Source organism: Trichoderma camerunense, assembly GCF_050948025.1.
Source record: "Trichoderma camerunense strain CBS 138272 chromosome Unknown V8C40scaffold_8, whole genome shotgun sequence".
Taxonomy (NCBI): domain Eukaryota; kingdom Fungi; phylum Ascomycota; class Sordariomycetes; order Hypocreales; family Hypocreaceae; genus Trichoderma; species Trichoderma camerunense.
Genome location: NW_028145362.1, coordinates 417,188 through 442,161, shown reverse-complemented (window position 1 = coordinate 442,161; position 24,974 = coordinate 417,188). Strand labels below are relative to the sequence as shown.

Below are 24,974 nucleotides of genomic sequence, written 5' to 3'. Positions count from 1 at the left end.
AAATGCCGGACAACTCCCCGTCCGGAAAGGATTGCCGCGCTTTGCCTTACCACATTTTTGTACTTGTATTTTCACATGACAGCAATGCTGAAATGCCAAAATGCACATGTTCAAGGGGTGAGGGGGGCAGGCACCCATACCAACCGTTCATACGGCACATGTAGACCGACGGAAAAGTAGCACCCGTGCTCATTACTTCGGGCACTCCCCGGGGACTGTTTTCTGACAGATCGACTTGATTTCAGTTGTCATATGGAGCTGCGCCGCGCTTGTTTTCGGATTCAATCCCAACTGGTTGTTGCTGTATGGCGTATCTGGAGCGATCCATTATTTCTCCCTCGCGCGGCTATCATCTCGCGTTAAGTTTCTTACCACGAGATTTGCTCGGCGACCATTTTGACAAGTTGACAAGTCACCGTTCGTTGAATTGGGGGCGACTAAGAACCCTAAAGTTTAATGAAATTACTCATTGACAGGTGATAGCGCCCAGGGGCATAGCATGTTCGCATTGACTAGTACTAGTGTATATCGTGTTCAAGTCGTGGTTGATTTGCATTGATTCGTCAGATTCTAGAGCGGGTGTGACGGCATTTGGGGCGAGTCCCAGGCGCTGCCGCGGCTATGACTTCTTCTCACCGTCTCGTGTACTGATGCTGTCCATTTGTACAGAGTAGATACGTCGGAACAATAATGAATGCAGTTTCCATGCACAGCAATATAATTACCACACTACTATAGCGTACACGTTACTACATATTGTGTACAAATGTTAGTAGATAGATATTGGCTCGTTGAGGAGCGTTGAGACACGTGGAGGCCGGATGATGCGGGAAGTAAGATGCTTGGAACTTTTGGTTGACCCCGAGCCAACAATGTTTCAATTCAGTGATGGGTCCCAGATGCCAAACTCAACAGAGCAAGAAGTTCACAAGGGATTACCAACCTACCAACCAAAGTAGCAGAGTACAAGTGAAGTAAGGGGAGTGTCGGCGTACTCTCGACCTCAATGGCAGTGTCAAGGGGTGAGAAGCCGGGGTGATATCTCATATTGATATCTCATATCAGTTCTCAAATCTTTGTGAAGTCCATTTTCGTCGTAATAAAAGACAACTGCCGGTGATGTCACTCGTGATCGTGATCGTGATCGTGATTCATCATCGGGCGTGCAACAACCAACAGTGATAACGAAATGATTATAAACCAAAATGTAATGCAATGACTACTCCAATCTAAAATAGCAAGTAACTACAGGTAATACGAGACTTCATAAGCCATGGCTTAAAGATCATGTGAACTTATTTTGCTATGGAGTACTCGAAGCGAGATCACTGAGGCAGATCTGTCTGATGAAGCGAGTGAAGCGAGGCTGAGGGGGGAGGCAAGCCAACCCCCTTCACGGCGGATTCTGCTGGACAATTTGAAATCTGAATGCCAACATTGCAGGAATATCTAAAGAAACTTGATGAGAATGTTTCAAGAGAGACTCCGGACTAGTTTGGAAATGAATGAAATGTAGTAGAGTGTTATACGAGTACTCAATACTAATATCATGATAAGATGCTAATCCATCATGTAAAATCAACAACTTGCACCAGAGCTCTTACCACTAAGCTTCCTTTGCGAATATTTGAAAGAAAAAACATCCCAAGAATCACTAAACTGCTCTCATTGGATTTCTTTAGGTTGTTCTACATCATTGAAGGCACGATGATAGCAAGATACCTGTATTTTAGGGTAGCATAATTACATGCGTCTCCCCACAAACGTATACCAGAAGTAGCATACGAGTAAAAGCTTCACGATATAGACACGGATGCCCTCACCTCTGCCATGTCCAACATGTCTGAAGATTCCAACCCCAATATTTTTTTTCTCTTGGGCAAAGCAATTTATGTCATCCGACTGCTCTATATCTACTGCCCATATACATTACGCACAGCTTGTATCATTACTAAGCTAATGCAGAGTTGACGTGCAATGGATCGTTCAGCGGTTGAAGCTAGCACACTAAGCGAACAAATACAGTGAATTGGAAGGCTTCCAGCAGCTGTGATCAGAGCCTCGGAGAATCGGAACTCTGCTCCGGCGCTGCTTTCCCGCTGCCGCTAGCGTACCAGCTGAGCCTTGGCTGCCGATCTCGGCCTAGCGGTCACTTGTCATCAAGATGGTGATATTTGGATATCCCAAACCACAGCGCCAGGAATGGCCATCCTCGTCCCATTCTGCTGCAATGCGTCTTTGCTCGCCAGCAAATTGGTGGCCCCATCCACTCGACTCAACCAGGCGTCTGCAGCGTCACCGTCATCATGGGCTCAGTCCAACCACCCACGAAGCCATGCCACAACTGCCGTCGGCAGCGGCTCCGTTGTGACCGCTCGTATCCACACTGCAACAAGTGCGCCGCCTCGGGCAAAGAGTGTCTCGGATACGGCAAGCTGTTTCGCTGGACCGGAGCCATAGCCAGTCGCGGGAAGCTCGCCGGCCGGACCTCGAGCGCGCCCGTGAATGCGGACGCGGGCGACGGCGAGGATGCTGACGCCGGGACAGGCACAGACGGGGACGGAGACGAGACCTCACAGGCCGGCTCTGTGTCACCCGTTTCATCGGTTGTGCGCTCTCGCAGGAGCTCACCACATGCCGGAGCTCTGAATGGGTACTTCGCGAGACGATCATCAACGGGCGCAGAAGCCTTGCAGGTCGTTTCCCGTTCCCAACCTGCGTCTCCCACCGCCAAGCTGAGCAGCCCTTGGGTGTTGGTCGATCCGCTGTTTCAAGGCCTAGACCAGGCTCATCGCTTTTATCTCAACTACTGTGCGTCTAACTCAAAATGCTTCCATTTCATATCCTCTGTGCTAATATCGTATCGTACCTCTCACCAGTCACCACCCGTGTGTGCAAAGATCTGGTCTCCAGTGACGGACCAGACTGCAATCCTTTCCGCAGTCTCATCCCGCTGACTCGTGCTCACCCACTGCTGCAGCACATCATTGTTGCAGCTTCAGCCGCTCACATGTCCAACTTGATTAGAATGGGCCTACCTTACCCCGATGGCGGGTTTATACCCGCCAACCGGGATGCAGCATCAACTAGGGCGCTGAACGATGCATTGGTTTCTAAGCACACAGCGCTGAAGCTAATGTCTGAAGCGATTCAAAATCTCGATACTATTAATGGTGACGTCGTGCTCGCAGCCTCGCTTTTTTTCATCAACGTGGAGTTGATTGAATCTGGAAAGCATGGATGGAGGGCACACCTTGAGGGAGCTGCAAAGATCATGTCCTTCTTGCAGCTTACCAAGGCCTGGGATAGCTCATTACGGGACTACCTTCTCTCAGATTGCTTCATGTAAGCTATTGTGCCTTTCCCTTTATACCTAGATCGCTTGCTTATTTTCTCAATACTGACTGCTTCGCCCAGCTACTTCATCCTGGCATCAGCTTTTATGCCGGCACGATATGCAGCGTCGCTGAACTTTGAGTCTTCCCAGATTCCATTTGTGCTCGGCAAGACGGTGGCGAACAGTTACCTGTGCTGCCCGCCAGAGCTGATGGAAATTCTACACGAGGCCTCCCAGCTTTCAAATAGTGTGATTGGGGACGAATCTAACGAAGCCACTACCATGGCGGCTCTGGCGCTCATCGATCGTGCTCAAGCTTACGATATTTATGCATGGGCTCGCGACACTGCTAGAGCTCTTGATCTACCAAACGATGTCATGCAAAGTCGCATGCACGCAGGGGCTAGTCATCGCCTAGCTGCCTGCATATATATCTTACAGGCTATTCCATCTGCCGGGGAGAGGCTCGGTCCGGAGTTTGCCGCCTTCCTGACAGACGACCTACTGGCGCACTTGAACATGATGCCTGTAGAAGACCCCAATTTCAAGGCAACTACGTGGCCAACATTTATCATAGGTGCGGAGACGAGGGATCCAGTACGACAAAAATTCATCATGGAAAGACTACGCATAATGACTACGGTATGTCCGTGGGGCTTCATCCACACTGCCATGGAAACGCTTCAGGTTATCTGGAATCTAGCTGCTGAAGAAAGAGGATCCAAGAGTTGGGTGCAAACGCTGAAAGATCCAGAAATGAATTTCTTGATCGTCTGATGTGTCAACCGACTACCAACTTGCTTGGAGCAGAGTATGGCGACTAGGGCATGACGAGATTATTGGAGGACTCTTGTTCAACACGAGTTTGGCTATACTATAACTACATGCCATTTTAAGCGCTTTCTATGGCCGAACTCTCCATTCTGCTCAAATCAAGTCATGCTATAACGCTGAAACTAGCGACAAGGTCAGCGGTACCCCCACCTGGAGGCTTTCAGCTGCCACCGGATGACTCATCGCCAGGAGGCAGATTCAACATCCAGCTAAATATGCCTGGTATTCCAGAACGAGCGTGCGAGAATCTTCTCAATTTCGTGGAAGACATTTCTGCCCGAATAAACGTGTTACTGTGATGGAACCGCCGTGGCCGGATCTGCTACTACCTTGCTCCCCGTCTTGGCGGTGCCTTGACCGCTTCAGTCTTCTCGATGAAGAAGGTGAGGATGGACAGGTGGCATACTGGACACTGCTCCAACATATACTCCAGCAGCCTGTCAACACCCCTGCCCAGCTTATAGATGTTCTCGATACAATTGCCAATACGAGCCGTGGCTCTTCTGGGGCATCTGGCGATTTCGGAACACTCAGAGAAGCTGTGGAGCATCATCATAGTGACACATTCTTCTCAAGGCTGTGGCCCACTATTGTGCAGCTCTCGCTCAAGCTACCGGATCACTTCCCGGCAGGTACTATCCCAGTACTACGACCAGGGCACAAGCTGAATCTTACGAGAGACATGGTTGCATGCCTTGTGGCTCACCAGTTCCTCTGCACCTTCCGGGTTCCTCCCTGGCGTGACGGATATCACGACTTTAGTATATGGTATGGCTCTGAACAACGACACCCGCAGGCAGTGAGGATGTACCTCACAGCGCTCTTCCAATATTTTGAAGAGCTTAGTGCGGATCCCGGGACGCTATATCAAGGAAATTCTATTGATAGTGGAGTAGAATTCTCTTTACACGCCTTCGATGACACGGGTGACTTTGTAACGGGAAAATGGGATCGAATTCGGCTGAGGAATTTGAACGTTATTTTTGTCCAAAGTTTCAGCACAGAGCAGCAGGAACTTGCTCATCAAGGCCACGATGGTGCGGTGGTGATCTCCGCCAATAAAGATATCGGTTTTGGGCAATCGGCAACTCAGGAGGAGATCTTCATGGGCAATTGTCCAGAAGCTTGCCCTGCAGTGCTCCTCACTCCAACATTACAGGATGATCAGACTCTGACTATATGTGGAGCTCGCCCTATGCTGAGAATCTTGGGTCAGCGCCGTGAAGTCTCCTGGGAGAAACTTGGGCCAGGAGCAAGACAAGGGGGTAGAATGCTGCTCATGGACGCACTAGAACTCGATGACGCGGATGAGCTGGGGACATTGCCTGATTTGAAGCAGGAGAATATTTTGCGTGAGATACGAAAGGCGTATACGGCGTTTTCGTCCTGGACGGGCGGTGATGCTCCGACTGTGTGGACAGGATTATGGGGCTGCGGTGCATTTAACGGCGATCCTGCTGTTAAGATGATTATCATGTGGATAGCGGCTTCGTTGGCAGGCAAGGAATTGCGGCTACTCTGTGATGCTTCCCAGGGCGATTTTGGTAATAAATGCGGACGATTTGTTAAGAAGGTTGCCTCGACTTGGACGGTGCGGGAGTTGGAGGATTGTTTGAAGGCTATACCTCAGGGTATTAGGCGCTTGGAAACGATGGATTGGCTGTTTGATAATGTACCTGATTTTTGATAGAGATACCAAATTTGATACTACATTTTGTACATGATATGCCTGTATTTTGCCTTGATGATAGTGTCGTGAAGAATGCACAAGAGCAAAGCACCATCAAAAAAATAGAGATTTGTAATGACGTGTGATTTAAAAAAAAAAAAAAAAACATTGAGGTCCAAAGAGTGGACTGGATAGGTATAGAGAAGCAAGATCCCCAAGTAAGCCAAGTAGGTCGACGCCATCAAGTAAATAATTACAACTGCACATACAAAGTCCATGCAGCACTCATTACTCGATTAGAAGTGTAATATTGTAGGGCAACTTCTGTTACAGTAAGACGAGGATAGCCTTCTACTAATTGAGCAGATGCTGAGCCATGATTTTATGCACAACTTTTTGGCGTACCTGTCTTGTCATCATATGAAAGGGTAAAGTATCGAATACAGCTCGACTACCAGTGCCTCGCATCAAAATGTCCCCAATATGCTGAAACGAATTTAAGCCTGCTTGGCATATATAAAAAAAGCGAAGAAGAGCACTGAGGTACTTTACTAAACCTCCAAGGCTTGAAATATTTTGATGTGGAAACGCCTACTCAAGAGCACTAACGTACGGCCATCTCGAAAACGCAGCGGCCTTCGCTAGGGAATAAAACACACTGAACACACTCCGAAACGCATCGAAACCGCCTCGGCAAAAGGCATTAGCAGTTCACATAGCGCTCTTGGCACGCATAAACGAGAGTCATTTGTGGTGTGTACTTGGTTGAACAGGCAATTAATTGGGTGGATGATGAAATATGCCTCAGCGTGAAACAAGGGGAGAGACAGTCTCTCGACGGCATTGTAGTTTGGAGCCCGTCGCCATAGCACAAACGCATAATAATGCCTTCAATAGGCTGGATTAAGGTCCCAGTAACGCAGAATATACAAACCATAGTCACATGCAGTGACGCCACCGTCGCACGACAGCGTCGCGAGGAATCGATCGATAGACTTGGGGCAGTCATTTGACTGGCTGACGCTTGAGACGGAACGAGTATCAGCATGAACACCATTGGCTGGATGTTCAAGTGCCCCTCTAAGAGGGTGTAATAAAGCAGCGAGATGTAATTCTCTGAAATTTGAGGCCGAAGAAGTTCCACGAAAAGAGGGTGTGAGGCCTTGTTCTGGAATGGCACCAGAGAACAGGCGGGGCCGTAGTTAAGAAGATTCCCAAGGACGAAGGATCGATAAAAAGAAGCGAGTCGGTTTAGTGGCACAATGATGTGCAGCTCTCTCAAACCATCAGTTCTGAGTGGTCGTGAGGGAAGATCCTTTACTTTGCCGGGCCTGTAGAAACGGTTCGTACTAGAGCGGACTGAGAGCTGTCATGAGGCTTACCCGTGGTTACATGGGGTTACCGAAGCATCAAGCTTCTGCACGCTGCTGCAAGCCGCGCAGCCGGTGCGGAGGGTGATTTGCATAAGGGCCGCTGCAGAAGATCCCGCGTGCACATCGGATGCAAGGCGGGCCCGATATGGCTGCGAGGCTTGACGCAGTGCGACTTGGTGCACGGAGAGCAATGGCTCATATCGAGAGATTCGAATTCAGCACTTGCTAAGGAACCTGTCATGGCAGTTTGAAATCAGTGATATATGTAGGCGTGTGTTCGCATGATAAAGAACGGGCGCACGTCTCTTTCATCCGAGGGACGGGAGACTGGTTCCATAAAATGGAAGGCGGGGATACGCAACCACGACAAGTTCACCAACGGCCAAAGGAGCACGTACGCTTATCTAGGCATGTCAGATGTGACGATCGCGCACATACCAAGATCGTATATGAGAGGGGAATCAACAAGGCAGAGGGTAGCCTCGGACAAATGGGAAGCAGGGCAGAATGCATCTCTAGACGGGCTCTTGCATGTGTCTGCGCATATCCGTCGCATCCAAGATTCTCCGGGATGGGTCAAACCAGAGTGGCAGCCCGCAAGGCAATGTCAGGAACCGGGCTTTGGCTTTGTGGTGTAGTGAGTCCTGAGGCATGATATCGCAGCACCATGCCTTATACGGGGCCAGTTCGTGTTACGGAGCGGGTAAATCCGCGGCGGGCGTGACCTTTCGGCGATGGAGAGAGAAAAGGGACGTTGAGAGCGTTCGACGATGGAAGAGAGGGAGGTGAGGGGCCGTTTGGCGTCTTGTGGCTGTGGATAGATTGGACGGGATGCTGGTTGGGTAGAGTCGCGTCGGACAAAAAAGGCTCTTCCGTCTGGGTGTTTCTGGCCTATCTTGGATAGAAGACGTGAAGTAGATTGGCGATGATTGTGAAAGGTGAAAGGTGAAAGTGAAGGTGAGGATGAGGATGAGGGCCACAACGGAGAAGAAGAGGAAGATGTCGATGCTGATACTGATGCTGGTGACGATTGTGATGGTGAATGTATGAAGAGGGAGAATGGATGTCAATAGGACAAGGGTCTTTTGGGAATATCTCGAGGTACCTGCAAGAGTACCACGGCACGAACGCTCTTTCCCAGCCAAGGGGAGGGGCTTCAACCCCCCTCGTGATCGCCTCTCATTTTTTCCTTTTTCCTCCTCTCCCTCCTCTCCTCCTCCTTGACTCGCTATCCGTAATTAATTCACGTTCCTTTTTCTTCTAGTCACCGTTAGGTGCTGACCGTCACACACCATCTTTTGGCCGTTTGGCTTCGTCCCGGCTCCCTTGTCTCAATGGCAGCTTCCTATCCGGTCGATGCTGATCCGTATAACATCGCTTGTTCCGGTCAGTTCCGCTATTCTCCCTTCTGAGAGAGGGTGGTGGGCGTTTGCAGCGGTTGTTATTGATCAAGCAGTTTTGCATACTGCGGACTTTCTGATCTGATACCGCATTATGACAGCCGTTACCTCAGCATCATCTCTCCGGCCGTCCGTTGCTCTAGTAAAGAGCTTCCTCCCAGCTAGCAGCAAAGCGTCTTGCAATCTTACTGTCTAGACGGGCCGGCAAACGCGATGCCGCGACTTATGTATTCAGCCCTCGGATTCTTGCCCAGCTAGCTCGCCCCTCCTTGCCCAGCTTGTTATCGGCGAACAAGAAAAACGAATGGCCAGACTAAATTCCATCTCGATGGGCGGAGCACAAATCAGCCCCCAAGACTTATTACCCGGCGTGCAGCGGTTACCCCTGCAGTGAATGCATGCTGGTAGCCGTCAAAGATCAAACGGCCTCGAGCTAGATATTCGACGATGGTTCCAGAGCCATGTGATTGGTAGCCATTCACAGCCCTTTGAACTTTGAATTCTAGTGCATAAACATGCGAAAAATAGCTCCCGGCAGAGCAGCCCAGGCGTGCAAACAAGCGCGGAAGAGGCTCAAATTTGCGGCTGGCCTCCTTCACAGGCTACTCCGGAATGGTTTGTCGGTCAGTTGCTTCGCAGGCTGGCTTGAGCTCTTGTTAGTGGAACGTGGGGTCATCGCAGGTACCTCATACTCGCCTGGACACTAATATCTGGCCGCCCGCACCGCTGGAATCGGGCAGCTTTCAAACAGGCCATGGCCCTGTCCCATCGCTGGTGCCGGGCCATTCACAAACCTCGGGCGCCTGTTTGAGCTTGAATGCCTTCTTTGCTTCTTCTTCCACCGACAGATGAATCGACATCTTGTTCATCGTTGCTGTTTACCGTTGCCGTTCACTGCGTTGCTTGGCTTCTGCGGCTTAAAAAAGGTGACAACGTCTACCAGCCGCCGGCCAGAAGCAACGACCGCCTTCCCCCCCACGATACCGATTCTCCAATCACAAGCTCCTGACTGTACAAAGATCCTGGGATAAGGCCTGCGCCAAAACCTGGCCACACCGGGGTTCGGTTTCAAACCACTTGCGCGCCGCCAGCTCTCAATCCAACCTGCGGTGTCATGCACATCACTGCCGTCATCACCCGGAGACCATGACCCTCTGTGCATTGACTTTGCCGGACCAGACGCCATCGTCACTCGAATATTCATGCACAGTACAGTCCTCGTTTTCCATCGCAAACCTAAACCTCGTCGTCCCGTGGTATAATCGATCCGACGTCCTCTATCGTTTTCACCTACCGCTATTACCATCGCCGTACCCTCCACCATCCTCGACTTCGACACCATAGCCATCCGTCTTGCTACTTTGCTGACCTCGCCACGGCCACGAGTGGCTCTCTCTGTCCCAGAGGCGCCGTAGCGCCTCGCACGACAGCCAGCCATGGCCACTTCCAATGCCGTGCCGGATACACAACTGGGACTCAGCGCCGAAGAGATCCAGCTGCTTCGGCAAGGCCAGGCGGCTTTGGGAGGCGGCGGAGGTTCGGCAAGCTCTAGGGCAGCCAGCAGAGCCAGCAGCCAAGGCCTCTTGATGCTGGATAGCTCATCGCTATCAGCTCTGGGGCGATATTTTGATCGATTGATGGCCGGCATCGAGCAGAACATCCGCCATCTCAGTGAACAAGCCCAAATGTTCACACAGGTTCAATACGACCGAGCCGGCAACATCATTGACGGCGCCGATGCCGAAATTGCACGATATATGGACATCTTGCGGCAGCTTGATGAACTCGAGGTCGATTTCGACAGGATAGCCCATATCAAGGAGATTGTCAAAGGATACAGATCAAGGGTCGAAACGCTAGAGAGAGATTTGGAGAGTAGCGGTGGCTCGTCAAGTCGACACAAGCATTCGCCTACACATCACCACAAGCACAAGCACAGTTCGTCTCGCCATAAATGATGCAGGACGCCAATGCCACCATGTTTCTTTTCTTTCTTATCTTTCTTTTCACCCTCATCTCTCTCTTTCCTTTTTTCATCTTCGCCCGGCTAGAGCGACCCTGCGGCCAGCAGTTTTACGGGCCGATTTTGTGGATAACATTTCACACGCTGTACGAGGGAGACTTGGAAGCTTGCCATAGGAGGCGAGTCCATCGACACAAAAAGATATCTTGCAGGATTACCAATGGAAAGGAAATATGACATTTCAAAAGGAAAAAAAAAGTTTGTCTTCTTCAAGCGCCCCAGCAGGCACGGTTTAGGGAGGAGTTGTATCATTCTCGAGGCTACGGGATTACGGCAACGGAAGTTCCTTAAAGATGGATGAGGCCTCGCGGCTAGGCAAGAAGGGAAAAAGCCTCACGGCTCGTCGATTTAGTTTATCAGTTTGGGTCATTGTTGGTTATGGCGTTGAATTCTGCGCATTTGATTCATTTCAATGTTTTTTTACTTTTCCATTTTCACTTTTCCATGTCTTTTTTACCCAATTGTCCGCTACACTGCAGCCTATGCTGCCACAGGTGCACCCTGTCTTCTCCTTTTCCTTCCATGTTTTTCTCCTTTTCTATCTGGGATACGGGGGGAGCTGGGGATACCAGGTCCATGTTTGTTGAAAACCAATTTGTTCACCAGGGAACGAGGAAGAAACATGATTGTTCATATTTCAGATGATACCGGGGATACGGCGTACGCGGTCACGTTGCGATTTGCTTTTTATACCCTTGAGAGAAATGCGGAAAGATTGTGTTTTCCCGTCAGGCGTCGACACAAGGAGAGGCACCGACCTGCCTTGGTCAGGCAGCGAGCAGCCTGGACGGACGGTGTTTGGATTGATTGCGCAAGCGAGCGCTTGGCTACGTCGATGCAATGCATTCATCCCCTCCCGTGGAGAGGCGAGGCGAGGCGAGGCGGTATGCATCAAGACGCAGCAGCGCATTGTTTAGTCACTATTAGTATTATTTAAGACGTAATGTGAGCTGGCGCATCTACAAAGGCGCCAGCCATAATCAGCTTCCTCTTCTCTTGGTCTTGCCCCCTCCCTTCTGCCGTCTGTCAATTTCGGTGTAGACCGGGTTGCTGGTTGGTTGCGGAGAGTCCCGTCACCGCATCAATGGCTGCATAATCACTTTGAGCCGATCCAATGGATTAAAAAAGATGATTTCATTCACCCCGTCTAACTGGAGTTGAACAGCTGGCTAGAGTGAGTGGAGAGATATTCGGAGTCGTCTTGATTGGACGCAAATGGGCATATCAGAGCGTTTTGGTTCGTGGGTTATGCCTCTGCATGTTGTCTTTGTCTTGGTTCGAGATATCGTGTCGTTCTGACTGTGATGCAGTGACTGAGGAGGACTTATCATTTATCGTATGCTTTTTATATGGTTTGCGTTGCTAATCTAACGGTGCTCTAGATCATGATATGAGACGCATGCTCTCTATCTCGTCTGCTTCGAGTTCGACGTTGCATAAGTGGACCGAGGCCAACCTGTGGCAAAAGGGATGCCGTTCAGTCGTCTTTCATCCCGCGCATTATCGCACATGGTATGATACAGATACAATGACGGTAAAAAGAAATCAATCCATTCAATACACCCGTACAAATCCCGTCTCGTCTGCGAAAAGGGGATCATATGTCTTCATCAAGCGCCCCATCAAGACGTCAGACTCAAATAACAAACACGCAGACATACAATATCACGAGCAGCACTCCATAGTTCTGAAATATCGTTATTGGTCTTGTGGTTGGTTATATGTAATCATCTCATCTCCATCTCTCCCAAAAACGCCTAAAACCAAAGGCCAAGCCAAAACAGCAAAAGACCCAAGACCAAGACCAACCAAAAAAAAAAGATACCAGCCAACCCAGGCCAGCTTAAATAAAAAATCCTCATCCCACACGCCACATTTCTTCATAACAGTGAAACAATAAAAGAACACAAACACAAAATACATAACAAGAAGGGAAGAAAAAAGAAGGAGGGGCGAAAAGAAGAGAAAGAGAAAAGAACTCCATCCCGTTGGGGGTGTGCTGTCTGCTGAATGACTTCCGCATCTATTGCTTCCTCCCCATTTCCCGCTGTAAGAAAAGACCGAGTTCAAGTTCAAGAGCTCTGCTGTGCCCCCCACCTGACTCGTCTCGTCTTTCACGCTCACCTCTCCCCCATTGAGCGAATGCCAAAAAGAACATATCCGTCAATATAAACAAAAAAGAAAGACAAAAGGGGGAAACAAGATGATGATTAAACGAAAATAACACACGAGCAACGCAAACTCGTGCTGAATGCTAGTTCTTAGCATGTTGAATGTTCCATGCAAAAGGGGGGGAAAAAAAGTCGAAAAATGAGGTTCGCCCCAAAGTTTGCTGCCCAGCCATGTTCTGACAAGAAAGCAAAAAACAACAGCTAGAATCAAATGGTGTAAAAAGAGGTACAATGTATGGTATCCATATGTATGTGGTTTCTTCGCGGTATGATGTCGGTGATCAATCGATGTTATGCAATTTTGATGCCATGCAGGAATGAGATGAAGTTGCACAGCAGCAAGCCCTCGGAAAGCAAAAAAGGGGGGCGCCGTTGCAAAGCATATTCTTAAAAAAAGGAGCCAAAACAATCCCAGTTTGCCAAACTCCCCGAAGGAAAGCAAGCTTCTTTTTTTCTGTTTCTCTTTTTTTTTCTTATTTCTCCGTCTTCTCCTTCAACTTTCACCGCCACAAGGCCTCCTAGACCCTCGCAATGCGGCGCCGGTCCAGGAACGGACTCGGCATCTCATCCACATCCGGGTTCCACACGGCCACCGGCTCGGCGTATCCGGAGCTGACCACGCGCTCCCGGTATGCCGAGGTTCTGGATCTCTTAGGACTCACGTTCTCGCCCACCGGTGCGCTCGAGACGCTCATGGGTCGGCCTCCTGCACGCGCCTGCTGCAATTCGACGAGCGTCCGGCCCTTAAGGTTGCTCTTAGTCGCCTTGCTGAGCGTATCGGATGCGTCCTTCCTAGAAGACAACTTGCGGGAATGGCCCAACAATGACGACGTAGAGGATGACGATATCGGCGAGGGAGTGTTAGTCTCGCTGACCGTATTTTGCAGCCCCAGGTTGGCAACGGAGGGAATCTTAGTCAACCGGCTGGCTGGAGAGCGCGTGCGGCTGCTCGTCTGCGCCGGTGGCACAACAGCCTGCTTGGACACGAAACCGCTCGAGCTGGCGCCGCTGGTCCTAATGCGGGCGGCAACACTCGACGTCTTCTGTGAGCTCAGGCTGAGGATCGGCCGGTTCTTGCTGGTGAAGGGATTCCTAGAGGACCTGTGTCGTGTCGGCGAGGGCGGCGTGATGTCTTCGTCGTCCGAATCCAGGCTGGCGCCCTCTCTCTCCCACTTCTCGGGATTTGATGTCGTCGTCGCATTCGCAATAAAGATATTACCTTGATGCGTTCGCGCCTTCGTGTTTCCGTGGCGGCGTGGGGATAGTGACAGCGTTGCGATGGCCATGGCGCCGGGTGAAGTCATCTCAATGTCCATAGGGGTGCTCACTTGGCCGGCGAACGTCTGCGCTCTGGTATATGGCGTCCGTGCCGTCCGCTTGATTTCCTTGCTGGTGTCGGGGCTCTCATTTGAGTAAGAGAGCTCGGTGATGTCGGTGGTGGAAGGGAACTCGTCGCCGCTTCCATCGGCAGAGGACGTGTGCGCGTGTTCCGATTTTGCAGGGGGAGAATCGGCCTGAACTGGAACCTGAACTTGAACTTGTCTTGTCGGCGGCGACGGAGTCCTCTTACGGCGGCTCTGCAGCTCTCTCTCCACGTGCTTCCTGACTTCTTCATCAAACTGCTTCTTGAGCTTCTCCACCTCGATACTAATGTGGCGGTCGATTTCCAGCCGGGCCTTGACTTCCCACTCTCTTCGGATAGACGCATCAAGCTCCTCTCGTATCAGGTGCTTGTCCTTGTCCAAATTCACTAGTCTCAAGTTCAGCTCCGTCTCCTTTTCGCGAAGAATCTCCTCGCGCGCCTTGAGTGCCTTGTTCAGGTCAACCACCTCTTTCTCCTTCCGCATGAGCCGCACAACCGGCAAGTTAAGCAGCTGCGCAGTATCCGGTCTCCTATCCGGGTTGACTTTGAGGCAGTCCTTGATGACTTGGTTGAGTTCGGGAGAGTACATGTCCGGCAAGGGGTTGATTTTGCCGTCTTTGATCTTCTGGACCAGCTGATAGTGCGACTTTGCGTTGAAGGGCGGCTCGCGAGCGCAGAGCTCGTAGATGATGCACCCCAGCGACCAAATATCGGACTTGAGAGTGTATTTTTCGGCGGCGCAAATTTCGGGCGACATGTAGAACGGAGTACCGACGTAGGTGGAAGCGAAATCTTGCGACTTGATCATCTTGGACAAGCCAAAGTCGCCTAGCTTAACGGAATTGTCCTCGCCGAGGAAGACTGTAGGCAGAGAGCCGGGTCAGCTTATGTTGGCCAAAACATAACAGCAGGCAATTCCCCTAGCGAGGATGCGCAATGTATATAATTCTTACTATTTTCAGGTTTCAAGTCTCGGTGTAGAATCGTTATAGCTCCGGCTGGTGTCTTGGGAGCCATTCCGGCCGCTGCGCCCAAGACATTGCCGCCGACCTCCGGAGGGTCGATGCCGTAATGGCAGCGATACAGGGCCAGAACCAGCTGGCTAAAGATGCTCCAGACGAAGCTCTCCTGGGCTCTCTGGCCCTTCAACTGCAGGTCCTTGATGACGCGGCCCAGGTCGCCGTTGCCACAGTATTCCATGTATAGATGCAGGTCCTGGCTCGCCTTGAGGTGCTCGCGGTGGTAGTATGCGACGATGTGCGGGTGTCGGAGATGGGACAGGATCTGGAATTCGGCGTGGAGCTGCTCGCGCTCCTTTTGCGACATGCGAAGGTACGAGATTTCCTTGCGGCACATGATGAAGCCGTCGGCCTTGCGGCGGACTTTGCGGATGATGCCAAAGGAGCCATGGCCTGGAGAGGGGGGAGAAAGGCGCCGCCAATGTTTTAGCTGGCAACGAACTCAAAAAAAACAAGACATGCCGCTTCTGTTTTAAACTCACCAATCTTCTCCAGCGTCTCGTACTTGTCCTCGTACGACATGTTGAGGGGCTTTCACGGCGGTACCAACGATGCTTGTCTGCTTCCGAGCCCCATAAAGGAACCTGTTTCCGACTTTGCAGCCAGGGAAGAGAAAGAGGACGAAGGAGGAGGAGGGGGGAGGGAGGGGCGTCAGACAAGGTTAAGAGGATATATAAAAGACGACCAAAAAAATAAAAATGTATATCCTGTGGCTCTCCTCGGGGCTTGTTCAGAGTTCGTACCAAAGCCAAAAAACGAAAACACTAGGAGAAAAAGCTTGTTCTGGTGATGCTACTTCGGAGGAGGAGAAAAAAAGTGTGAATGTCGGAAAGGTAATACAATGGACAGAGAGAGCAACGGCTCAGCACCTAAATGGGGCGGGCCCTGATGGCTTTGTTAGCAAGAAAAAACCGGCTCCAAGCCCAAAGCAGTGCGTGCGTTTCCACCTTTGTGCTGCTGGCTGCGGCAGACGGACGACGAGTTGCTGCGATGCGGCCAAAAGGGACCCTTGCTCCGCCAATTCGCAGGCCGCTAAGCAGCTAAAACGGGGATGCTGGTGCGGATGGGATGTAAACAAATCGTGTGGCTGCCATGGCAACGGGCCGAAAAGGGAAGTGCCGGGGTGTATCCGCTTATCGATAGGGACTTGGGGGAGCAACCGGAGTGCCGTTGGCCGTCAAAAAACGTTGTGGCTTGGCGTGTGACGTGTGATGCGTGATGCAAAAGTTGATGTGTTATTTGGTGGCGTCTTTTCTTTTTTTTTTTTTTCTCATTTGGTGTAATTGTCATTTCTGCCGTTTGCTGTGGCGGTCACGAGCAAGAAAGCTGCAAAGGTCGGCCTTGGATTTTAGGGTAAACTGCTAGTTCTAATGTAGAACAACACACTTATTACTGTAGACGACACTGTATGTCCAAGATGCACTTAGTAAGACGGAGCTTTTGCAAAATAGATAATCCGGAGCAGTCAAGGCAAAAAGACACATCTATGACATTGATGACATCCATTGCCCGAATGACGCTGTACAAAAAGCCCGGAGTAATAGCACGGGCGGGCCCGCGATGGCAAGTTCCGGTGACATGCTCAAAACCCGATAAGCGGCAAAGTTATCTCCGTAAAACGGCCTTTACATAATCCATCCATCCATCTTTTTTCTTTCATTTCATTCTCTATATACCCTCATATAGCGAAATCAGTTACAGGTTTTATTTTCCCTTGTGTCTTCTTTCTTATCTTGGAGTTTGGAATACTGCATCATACAATGGTGCTGGGAAAGCATGAGCTCGAGGGCAAGCTGGGCGAGGAGAGCCTCCTGATCAAGAGCGGCGTGCTGCGGGATGAGAACCCGCTCGACACGAGTGCAGAGTTTCATGATTTCCTGCTGGCGTGCCGCCGGGGCGATTTGCGCAAGTGCCAGGAGCTCATTGGCATGGGCGTCAACATCAACGGCAAGGACAAGTTTGATTACACGCCCTTGATCATTGTGAGTGCTTTGCTGTGGCAATAAATATGGGCAATCAATGGCGGGGTTGGGAGTTGACGAGAATCCATTCATGTAGGCCAGTTTGTGTGGGCATTATGAGCTGGTTCAGCTATTACTAGAGTCCGGTATGTCATTCTTTACATCTTACACCTTTTCCTATACCGGGTTCATGAAGTTGGACATTATACAAAAGAGCATCTTGTTAAACCAAATCCCCGTGTATAGGCGCCCTCGCCGAGAGAAACACATTCCAGGGAGAGCGCTGTATATACAACGCCCTCAACGACAGAATCCGCAATCTGCTGCTGCAATATGACTTCTCCAAGAGCTCAGATCCCTACGTCTACTGGTCGTCACACATTTCTACCCTGTTGGGCCGTCCGGCTCCGAACACGACGGACATTTCGCTTGATGCCGAGACCAAGTCTTTCAATCTGCACAAGTTCCTGCTCGCATCCAGGACGCCCTACTTTCGCAGGAAACTCGAGGCAGCTCCAGAAACAGCATCATGGAAAGTATCATCGACTATTCCCGTAGAGGCATTCCAGATTGCCGTTCGGTATATCTATCTAGGTGAAGTACCGAGGGATCTTGCGCCTCCAGGTAGCACCGCAACCGAGGAGGAGGTTGCCAAGGGCCTAGACAAGATCAGCAAGCTGCTCGAGATTGAACAGCTGTGGGAGGCCATCCTGGTGGGAAATGACCGTCGATTGGCACGGCAGCGGTATCAAGACGAAGTTGAGAGGGCGTTAAACCAGCTGGGCAATTTCTTCCAGGAGAGCGTCTTGGCGCACAAGATGGTCGTCGACACAGACCGCGTCGACGAAGTCCGGTGGAAGCACGACAACTCCATCTTCGCAGACATTCTCCTGCGGGCAGACGAAGCCGCCGGCGAAGAATCCGATGGCGGCCCTGCCGACTCAACCTCCGGATACATCACCGCCGCCGGCATCCCCATCGGCCATTCCTCCTCCTCCTCCCAGACCAACGGCGCGAAGAAGGCGAGGAAATCTGTCCTGTATCCCGCCCACAAGGCCATGCTCATCCGCAGCGAGTACTTTGACAAGATGTTCTCGGGCGACTTTGTCGAGTCGCAAAAGTCGGAGCACCTGCATGTTATTACCGTCGACTGCACGCCCGCCGTGCTGGAGCTCATCCTGTCCTTCCTCTACACCGAAAACGCCCCATGTCCGCTCGAGCATGCGCTCGACCTGCTCTACGCCGCCGACATGCTCTTCCTCGACAGTCTCAAGAATAAGGCCGCCATCGCCATCAGCACTCTCGGCAGCGGCACAGCAAACGCCTTGATCGACCGCACACACAACATCACCACCGAAGGAAACGCAGCAACAACAGAGGAATTAGTAGAAGTAGTCGAAGTAGAGCCCATCAACATCTACGACGTCATCCACGCAGCGTGGGATCTGCGCGTCCAGCGCCTCGAAGAGTTCGCCGCGCGATACCTCGCCCAGCGCCTGGAGGACTACATCGACGAGCCCGACTTCCACGAGCTCATCCGCGAGAGCGCAGACCGCATCACCAAGCGTGAGGAGACGGACACTATCGAGCTGCTCGACGACATCCGGTATTACCTCTCCGAGCGCTTCCGGCTGCGCTTCGAAGACGCCGGCCTCGAGGAGATGATGGACGAGGACGGCGAGATTAGCGCCCAGATGGTGGCTGCGCTGGCGAACGGCTCGGCGGACGTCGTTGATGGCACTGTTGCTGCTGCTGCTGCTGTTGCTGAGTTTGACTTGAAGGAGAGTGAGGCTAACGGAGTGAAGAAGAGTGAGAGCAATGAGGTTAATGGAGTGAAGAAGAGTGAGAATGGCGAGGTTGAGGGAGGCAACGAAGCGGTGCGGACGTTGGATGGGGAGACGGCCGAGGATGAGTTTGCTTCGGATGCCATCAATTACCAGATTTTGCTGCAAAAGATTGATGCCATGTTGGAAAGATTGAAACTGGATGCGTGAGTGGACATGATATATGGGTATATTATATTGAGATTAAAATGATGTTACATACAAAATACACACGTATACAGGCGGCACTCATAGCATTTTGAAATACATTTATACAGACTCGCTAGCTTACTCCTATTTGCTTCTAATTGTACAATACTAGAATCCGCACACAACAAACGATTCAAGTCAACTGCAGAGCATCAGAAACAAACCAAAAGACCAAATATTGAATAGGTATACATGAAATCTGGCTGCAACGCTTAAAGGTACTTGACAATCTTGATCTTCGCCTGCAGTGCCTCCGGCAACTCCTCCAGCTTAACCAGTCCCAGCTGCACAACATCTCCCCAGAAAAACATGGCCCGGTCCTGGGCATAGCTCAAGTAGTCGAATTCGTCCGCACCAGGTTCCTCCTCAGCAGGGGTTCCGTCCAGACCCGGTACCTTGGCTTGCACGATACCCCATGCGATCCACTGAGCGCTGTTCGCCGGCTGCCAGAGTCGAGCTTCCTCGATGAGCTCTCGCACCTGCTGCTCGGCCTGTTCCTCGCGCGCTTTTTCGACTGCGCCCCAGTCACCGCCAGGGTAGCGAGCATCCAGCATAAAGTCGACAATGGAGCTGCTGGACGTCGTCGGCAGAAGCGATGGCGTGGCTGCGGCGCTGGGGGTATCAAGCGGTGTCAGCCGGGGCGTCGAGCTGGCCTGCGGGAACTGCGGGCGATGGTCCACGTATGCCCTGATGAAGCGCTTTTGCTCCTCAAGGCTTGGGTAACGATCGGCGTGGCAGGCAAAGGGAATCACTGGATCGTGGTAGTTGTACATCCATTCCGTGAAATGGTTGGCAAACTCGAGTCCGGCGGTGTTGGGAGCTGCGTATTCAAAATCAATGACGACAAGTTGTTTGTGCTTGTTTGCAGGCTGCAGAAGCGGCGACTTTTCGTCATCAGGACGAATCCTAAGAATGTTGCCGTATTGAGTCTAAAAAAGGGTCAGTTTCCAATAGAAGATCAAAGGGTGTAAAGGAGGTGCTCACATCGTTGTGCGCAAACACAAGCCTGTCCTTGATGGCACGGTGACCCTTGTAGCAGTTGTTTAGATGGGCCCTGTACTTGATCACAACCTCCTTAAACTGCTCCCAGGGAACACCACACACATAACCGTTGATCTTCCAGGCATGGGCGATCGAGTTTCTCCTCTCGGCTTCTGGCGTCTTCTCTAGCTCCTTGTCTAAGAAACTAGTGATGCGGCCGACGTTATCCAGCCACTGATCCCAGTTCTTCCACACACCAGGCCCATTCTCACGCTCGTGCAACAGCACTTCAACGCCATCGTGCAGCTCCCTCATACGCTTCGCAATCTGCCGCGAGGTTTCAGGCTCTCGCAGATTCAGCGGAGTGAGCGTGATGGCATTGAAGAACTGCTCGAAGCGACCATTCTTGAAGGTTCCCAGAAGTCGTGGGCCAATCTTCTTGCGCGCGAGTCGCTGCAGCACCTGGAGCTCGTTCTCTCGGTCGATAAGATGCTCCACCTGCGGTCCATACACGCGAAGCAGCACCTTTGTCGGCGGCTTCCTGCCGTCGGCCTGGGGTAGATCGGCCGGGGGAGTGACGACATATACGGCATTGGTCAATGCGCCGCTCAATCGCTCAACAGCCATGGATTCGCCGCTGCCGAGGGGGATACGGCGCCACCCCTTGAGCCTCAGAGTGTGGGCTATGCGTAGAATCTCGTTCTTGAAAACAGTCCATGCTTCTTTCTCCTTTTCGACCTTGGTCGCCTGAGCTGATACATCATCCGTGCTGATGCTGGCTCCGCCAGTGTAGCTCATTGTCTTGGAATTGTCTAGCCAAGCATCGCAGCTAGGTACGATGGCGTCACCATCAACATAATCGGTATCCGAAGAAGCAGTACGATGAAGAGCCGAGCGCGAACCCGGTCGTCGGTGCTTGGGGCCAACTCGCGGGCTGTACTTTGGAAGCGTGGTAAGCCCCATGGAAGCCATGGAACTCTCCAGAATATGCTGCAAGCCATCGAAAGAGATGTCGCTGGATTGCGAGCTTGTGGAATTCGATCTTTCGCGCGTAGGGGGGATAGGAGCCGTAGAAGCTGCACCGGCCTCGGCTTGTGCCTGGTCGGACGGGGGAGACTTGGACTTGCGCCGACGAGGCTTCTGTTTCCTAGCCAAGGCCTTCAGGCGCTCTCGCTCCAGCCACTCTCCAACTTGGGCCAGAATCCTCTCGCTCTGGTGGTTTCGACGGTGGCTATGACTATGATGGTGAGACGAGAGGGCTGTATCATCCACAGGTCGGATCGCTGGCGAAGCAGTTGCAGACAGCCTGCCGCTCAATCGGCGAGCGGGAGCCCCTGGACGGCGCTGCTTGCCATGGTGCGAATCGTCTTCGATATAGTCCTCGGGGACAGGATCGGCAATCTGCACGGCTGTGACGAGTGTAAGCCCAGGCTCAGTACCCCATTCCACATCTTCTTATTCCAGTATTTTACCTCATCGGCCGATGGCAACACGACGAGAAGCGCACGAAGGAGATCGACGACCGGGACAGCCAGCAAAAGACGTCGACATGCCCTTTCACCCCACCAGCTGAACCCCGCTACAACAGGCGAAATTATCGTCACCGAAGCAATATGGCAGCGCTCGATCATTGCGGAAAGCATTATCCAGTTCGCGGTGGGAGTTTCGCAGTCGTAGAGTAAAGGCGATACAGCCTCCTTCGGCGTCATTGGCTGGAAGATGGTTCACTCATACGTACCTTTCAGAGTGCCGCTGGCAGGCGGAGTTCGCACCGCTTCGTCGTCCATCTTGAGAGCCGAGCGCAAGGGCGCCGGAGGATGGGTTGGGGTTTCAGACATTTGCGTCAGACAACGCGAGGTTTCTTCTTTGTGGTGGACAGGAATGTTGCAGTTATCAAGTGTTGTGAACAAAGGCGCAAAAGAGTTGGCGTGGGGGTTCCAGGCGCTTCAAGACGGCTCAACAAAAAAAGAAAAGTCGCTAGTAGAGAGTGTCGCGTGGAAACAAAACCCGGTTCCAGAATTAACGTCCACTAATATTGTCGACAGAACTTCGCTTAGCGACAGAAAGATGGGGAAAGGTAAAAGAAAGAACTGTGTCCAAGTGAAAGATAAGAAAGACAAAGTAGGGGAAAAAAAATGAGAGCGTAGAAAAACAGGAAGGGATCTGGGGAAGGACAAAAGCAGCCCTCGTGACCCCAGTCAAGACTCTGGGCTGTGACAAGGTGCTACTAGTCCTGAGTGAACGCCACGCTGTTTTTTTCGTGCTAGCAACAAGCCCAGGAGGAAAAAAAGCCGTGCTGAGTTGTGATAAGGGATTTGAACTAGGCTGGGCTGTTGGAGGGATCGCACAAGGCTAAACCAAGAAAAAGACCGGGAGAGCAACGAAGAGGTGTCGACGTAACAGCTGTATGACGTAGCAGCAGGAGGTGGCTTTGGGCTCTAGACTGTGCTGATCCTATTTTGATTTCCATGTCTATTTTACTTTTTCTCATGCTGATACTGGACCCTTTCAAGGGGATTCACAAGGTTCAAGCCAAGGGGACTCGCGGCCCGTCGCGCTGCACTGACAAGGTGTCTTTTGGCCTGTCGTTGGCGGACATGGACGGCCAGACATGTGATAAGCCTTCTATTCTCTCCACTATGCAGCAAACTACCCAAGACTAGCAAACCTCCACTCACTCACTCGACCAAACGAACGAACGCTTCCCCCCTTGTCTTATCCTATCTTGTCCTCCTCTATCCCATCCAATCCTCATTCTCCATCTCCTATGTACTACATGCTCGCCCTGGATGTAGCTGAGAGCCTGCATGCTACATTGCATTGCCACACATACGAGTGCACAAACATGGACAGGCACACATAGTCTAGATATCCCCCCTGAAGAGAGAGCCATCATCCCCGTTCTCTCGGTCGCCGCATGAGGAAATCCCAAGCGTGCCTCAAAGGGCTGAGGGTCTTTTATTAGCCCACTTTTCCCTCGTGTGCTCGCGTGCGCACTTTCTAGTAACATACTCGTACAAATCCATTGGCTCTATTTTGGCTCTATTGGCTCTATCCGACGCATACTCTAGCCACTCAGGTCGCTGCCCGAAATGAAGTGAGACAACAAAAAATTGAACAAAGGAATCAGTCACACTCAGACTCGTCTAGACCCAATCCTCACTCGCCAGCCACTCCCTCGTCACCTCCACTCCCTCATTCCTCATGGCCCACGCAATCGCCTCAACCACATCGTCCACAATCACTGTCGGCTTGTACCTCGGCTCTCTCTCCGCCGCAGTCTCTTTCCACACGCCAGTCTTGACCAATATCGAAACCCACTCCGTCCCGTCCGCCGGCGCAAACTCGTTGGCGCCCCGGATGTCACTCTCTGGGTTGTCGCCAATCATGTAAACCCGCCTCAGCGGCTTCTTCTTCTCCCCTTTGCCGTGCGGCTCCTCGGGCGCGTGGTGAAGCAGCCGGTCGTGTGCGTACTCGTAGGTGTGTCTGGATGGCTTGCCCAAGGCGCTGAACTGCAGCTCGGCGCCGCCCGTCGATGCGGCCCACACGCCCTTTAGCGCTTCGACAAACGCGCCTGTTCCGAAGCGGTTGACGGGGTACTCCGTCTTCCACAAGAGGTCCAGGTTGGAGATCCAGAGCTGTGGCTGGCCGTCCTGCTGCCATCCGTTGTTGGGGAGCTGAGCGTTGCCGTTCTTGTCGGATATCGTGCCTAGATAACCGCGATGCGAGATGAGCAGATCGTGGATCACCTGAATGTCCAGGGACCAATCCCTCGGGTCGTTCCAGACAAGGATCTGGTCAATCTTGAGCTGGTTCGCCGGCACGTCCTTGCTGTAGGGGTCAATGGTGTTTGATACAATCTTGCCGTCAGGAAGCGGCCTCGACTCTCTGTGAAGGCTCTCTCGCAGGTTGTCAAACGGATACACCTTGTCGTTGGCTTCGATGATGTCTGCCGGCGTCACGGCCCTGGCAAATCCGTATCTTATACAAATCCATGTCAGTTTTCTTTGCCAAGACGTTGCAGAGGGCATGGGGTTTACACCGACTCGTTGGCTACCCTGCGAGCAATCTCTGGGTGAGATCCCGTAATCAGCACTGTTCCTTGCTTCTTGACGCTCTCATCCCACCCTCGCATCGGCGTGTGCGAGAGGATGACCCGGTTGCGGATCACATCCTCGTCTTCCGAGAGTCCCAGACGCTTAGATAGTGATTTGAACTTGGCATCTTCGTGACTGCCGCCGCCGTTGGTCAGGAAGACGTAGCGGATGTCGTGCGATCTAATCTTCCTGAGCATCTCCTTGGCTCCTGGAATTGCCCTTGAACCCTGATACAAAACCCCATCGATGCTGTGGTTTTGGCGCTCTTAGTTATTATATGCGCCCTCTCTGGATAGCTTCAACCAACGTACTCAAAGGCAAAGGCAATCTCGGATAAAGCTTTGCGTGAGGTGTCGTCCACAGGACCCTGTTGAAAGGGCCGAGAAGGCGAATTCACTTTCTCTTGCAGAAATGTCGCCGCATGGAATCCCCGCCTACTGGTGTTTGCTCGAGCTGCACCAGCGCTGAAGCTGTTGAAAGCTGGCCATGGCCGAATGATGAGGCCGAGTCGCGATACGGGCGCCGGCCGGCATCGGCCCAAAACCCGTGCGCGAGACATCTCGTAGGCTAAAAACTTTCGGCCTTGATCGTCGTGATATTGTCAATCGATCCTAGAGGCCTCGCTGCGATTGCACCAGAAGACGGCGTTGTGACGGTCGAGATACAAATATGCGGGAGCAAGTTCATGTGGCCGTTGAGTCGCAGGGCGCCGA

General features: G+C 51.8%; 9 protein-coding genes across 9 annotated transcripts; 5 read left to right on the top strand and 4 right to left on the bottom strand.

Annotated features, from left to right (window-relative positions):
* Positions 1-2,306: 2,306 nt before the first annotated feature.
* Positions 2,307-4,114, top strand: V8C40DRAFT_274615 (Zn(II)2Cys6 transcription factor; the record flags this gene model as incomplete). The annotated part of the gene is made up of 3 exons (XM_083220626.1): positions 2,307-2,811; positions 2,880-3,345; positions 3,418-4,114. 3 exons carry the CDS (start codon positions 2,307-2,309, stop codon positions 4,112-4,114), a joined length of 1,668 nt encoding a protein of 555 aa, XP_083073541.1.
* Positions 4,115-4,291: 177 nt separating this feature from the next.
* V8C40DRAFT_212493 (uncharacterized protein) lies at positions 4,292-5,868 on the top strand. The gene has a single exon (XM_083212126.1). The coding sequence runs from the start codon at positions 4,470-4,472 to the stop codon at positions 5,856-5,858; it is 1,389 nt and encodes a 462-aa protein (XP_083073540.1). The 5' UTR covers positions 4,292-4,469; the 3' UTR covers positions 5,859-5,868.
* A 41-nt stretch (positions 5,869-5,909) lies between these two features.
* On the bottom strand, positions 5,910-7,887 carry V8C40DRAFT_243797 (uncharacterized protein). Its single transcript, XM_083215515.1, has 2 exons — positions 7,223-7,887; positions 5,910-7,171 (listed from the first exon to the last, which is right to left on the bottom strand). The coding sequence occupies exons 1-2, from the start codon at positions 7,303-7,305 to the stop codon at positions 6,544-6,546; spliced, it is 711 nt and encodes a 236-aa protein (XP_083073539.1). The 5' UTR covers positions 7,306-7,887; the 3' UTR covers positions 5,910-6,543.
* Positions 7,888-10,049: 2,162 nt separating this feature from the next.
* On the top strand, positions 10,050-10,931 carry V8C40DRAFT_287048 (uncharacterized protein; the record flags this gene model as incomplete). The annotated part of the gene is made up of 1 exon (XM_083222633.1): positions 10,050-10,931. One exon carries the CDS (start codon positions 10,050-10,052, stop codon positions 10,569-10,571), a length of 522 nt encoding a protein of 173 aa, XP_083073538.1. The 3' UTR covers positions 10,572-10,931.
* Positions 10,931-11,749, top strand: V8C40DRAFT_212463 (uncharacterized protein). The gene has a single exon (XM_083212125.1). The coding sequence runs from the start codon at positions 11,049-11,051 to the stop codon at positions 11,571-11,573; it is 525 nt and encodes a 174-aa protein (XP_083073537.1). The 5' UTR covers positions 10,931-11,048; the 3' UTR covers positions 11,574-11,749.
* A 1,512-nt stretch (positions 11,750-13,261) lies between these two features.
* On the bottom strand, positions 13,262-15,617 carry V8C40DRAFT_212455 (kinase-like domain-containing protein). The gene is made up of 2 exons (XM_083212124.1): positions 15,124-15,617; positions 13,262-15,031 (listed from the first exon to the last, which is right to left on the bottom strand). The coding sequence occupies exons 1-2, from the start codon at positions 15,524-15,526 to the stop codon at positions 13,326-13,328; spliced, it is 2,109 nt and encodes a 702-aa protein (XP_083073536.1). The 5' UTR covers positions 15,527-15,617; the 3' UTR covers positions 13,262-13,325.
* A 1,058-nt stretch (positions 15,618-16,675) lies between these two features.
* Positions 16,676-19,325, top strand: V8C40DRAFT_243788 (BTB/POZ domain-containing protein). Its single transcript, XM_083215514.1, has 3 exons — positions 16,676-17,171; positions 17,248-17,296; positions 17,397-19,325. The coding sequence occupies exons 1-3, from the start codon at positions 16,950-16,952 to the stop codon at positions 19,142-19,144; spliced, it is 2,019 nt and encodes a 672-aa protein (XP_083073535.1). The 5' UTR covers positions 16,676-16,949; the 3' UTR covers positions 19,145-19,325.
* V8C40DRAFT_243784 (kinase-like domain-containing protein) lies at positions 19,231-22,677 on the bottom strand. The gene is made up of 3 exons (XM_083215513.1): positions 21,903-22,677; positions 20,168-21,573; positions 19,231-20,112 (listed from the first exon to the last, which is right to left on the bottom strand). The coding sequence occupies exons 1-3, from the start codon at positions 22,000-22,002 to the stop codon at positions 19,396-19,398; spliced, it is 2,223 nt and encodes a 740-aa protein (XP_083073534.1). The 5' UTR covers positions 22,003-22,677; the 3' UTR covers positions 19,231-19,395.
* Positions 22,678-23,061: 384 nt separating this feature from the next.
* V8C40DRAFT_243779 (HAD-like domain-containing protein) lies at positions 23,062-24,947 on the bottom strand. Its single transcript, XM_083215512.1, has 3 exons — positions 24,573-24,947; positions 24,211-24,510; positions 23,062-24,145 (listed from the first exon to the last, which is right to left on the bottom strand). The coding sequence occupies exons 1-3, from the start codon at positions 24,818-24,820 to the stop codon at positions 23,311-23,313; spliced, it is 1,383 nt and encodes a 460-aa protein (XP_083073533.1). The 5' UTR covers positions 24,821-24,947; the 3' UTR covers positions 23,062-23,310.
* Between the last annotated feature and the right edge of the window lie 27 nt (positions 24,948-24,974).

What these genes read in the sequence shown, in the direction of transcription:
- V8C40DRAFT_243784 (XM_083215513.1), bottom strand. Translation starts at nt 22,002, where the DNA reads ATGTCTGAAACCCCAACCCATCCTCCGGCGCCCTTGCGCTCGGCTCTC. An exon ending in TGCCAGCGGCACTCTGAAAG is followed by an intron (nt 21,574 to 21,902) that starts GTACGTATGAGT and finishes CACTCGTCACAG; the next exon opens with CCGTGCAGATTGCCGATCCT. An exon ending in TTGTGTTTGCGCACAACGAT is followed by an intron (nt 20,113 to 20,167) that starts GTGAGCACCTCC and finishes ACCCTTTTTTAG; the next exon opens with ACTCAATACGGCAACATTCT.
- V8C40DRAFT_212463 (XM_083212125.1), top strand. Translation starts at nt 11,049, where the DNA reads ATGTTTTTTTACTTTTCCATTTTCACTTTTCCATGTCTTTTTTACCCA.
- V8C40DRAFT_212493 (XM_083212126.1), top strand. Translation starts at nt 4,470, where the DNA reads ATGGAACCGCCGTGGCCGGATCTGCTACTACCTTGCTCCCCGTCTTGG.
- V8C40DRAFT_243797 (XM_083215515.1), bottom strand. Translation starts at nt 7,305, where the DNA reads ATGCAAATCACCCTCCGCACCGGCTGCGCGGCTTGCAGCAGCGTGCAG. An exon ending in GTAACCCCATGTAACCACGG is followed by an intron (nt 7,172 to 7,222) that starts GTAAGCCTCATG and finishes CCGTTTCTACAG; the next exon opens with GCCCGGCAAAGTAAAGGATC.
- V8C40DRAFT_212455 (XM_083212124.1), bottom strand. Translation starts at nt 15,526, where the DNA reads ATGTGCCGCAAGGAAATCTCGTACCTTCGCATGTCGCAAAAGGAGCGC. An exon ending in AGACTTGAAACCTGAAAATA is followed by an intron (nt 15,032 to 15,123) that starts GTAAGAATTATA and finishes CTCTGCCTACAG; the next exon opens with TCTTCCTCGGCGAGGACAAT.
- V8C40DRAFT_243788 (XM_083215514.1), top strand. Translation starts at nt 16,950, where the DNA reads ATGGTGCTGGGAAAGCATGAGCTCGAGGGCAAGCTGGGCGAGGAGAGC. An exon ending in ATTACACGCCCTTGATCATT is followed by an intron (nt 17,172 to 17,247) that starts GTGAGTGCTTTG and finishes CCATTCATGTAG; the next exon opens with GCCAGTTTGTGTGGGCATTA. An exon ending in TCAGCTATTACTAGAGTCCG is followed by an intron (nt 17,297 to 17,396) that starts GTATGTCATTCT and finishes CCCCGTGTATAG; the next exon opens with GCGCCCTCGCCGAGAGAAAC.
- V8C40DRAFT_243779 (XM_083215512.1), bottom strand. Translation starts at nt 24,820, where the DNA reads ATGTCTCGCGCACGGGTTTTGGGCCGATGCCGGCCGGCGCCCGTATCG. An exon ending in GAGATTGCCTTTGCCTTTGA is followed by an intron (nt 24,511 to 24,572) that starts GTACGTTGGTTG and finishes CCAAAACCACAG; the next exon opens with CATCGATGGGGTTTTGTATC. An exon ending in GCTCGCAGGGTAGCCAACGA is followed by an intron (nt 24,146 to 24,210) that starts GTCGGTGTAAAC and finishes GATTTGTATAAG; the next exon opens with ATACGGATTTGCCAGGGCCG.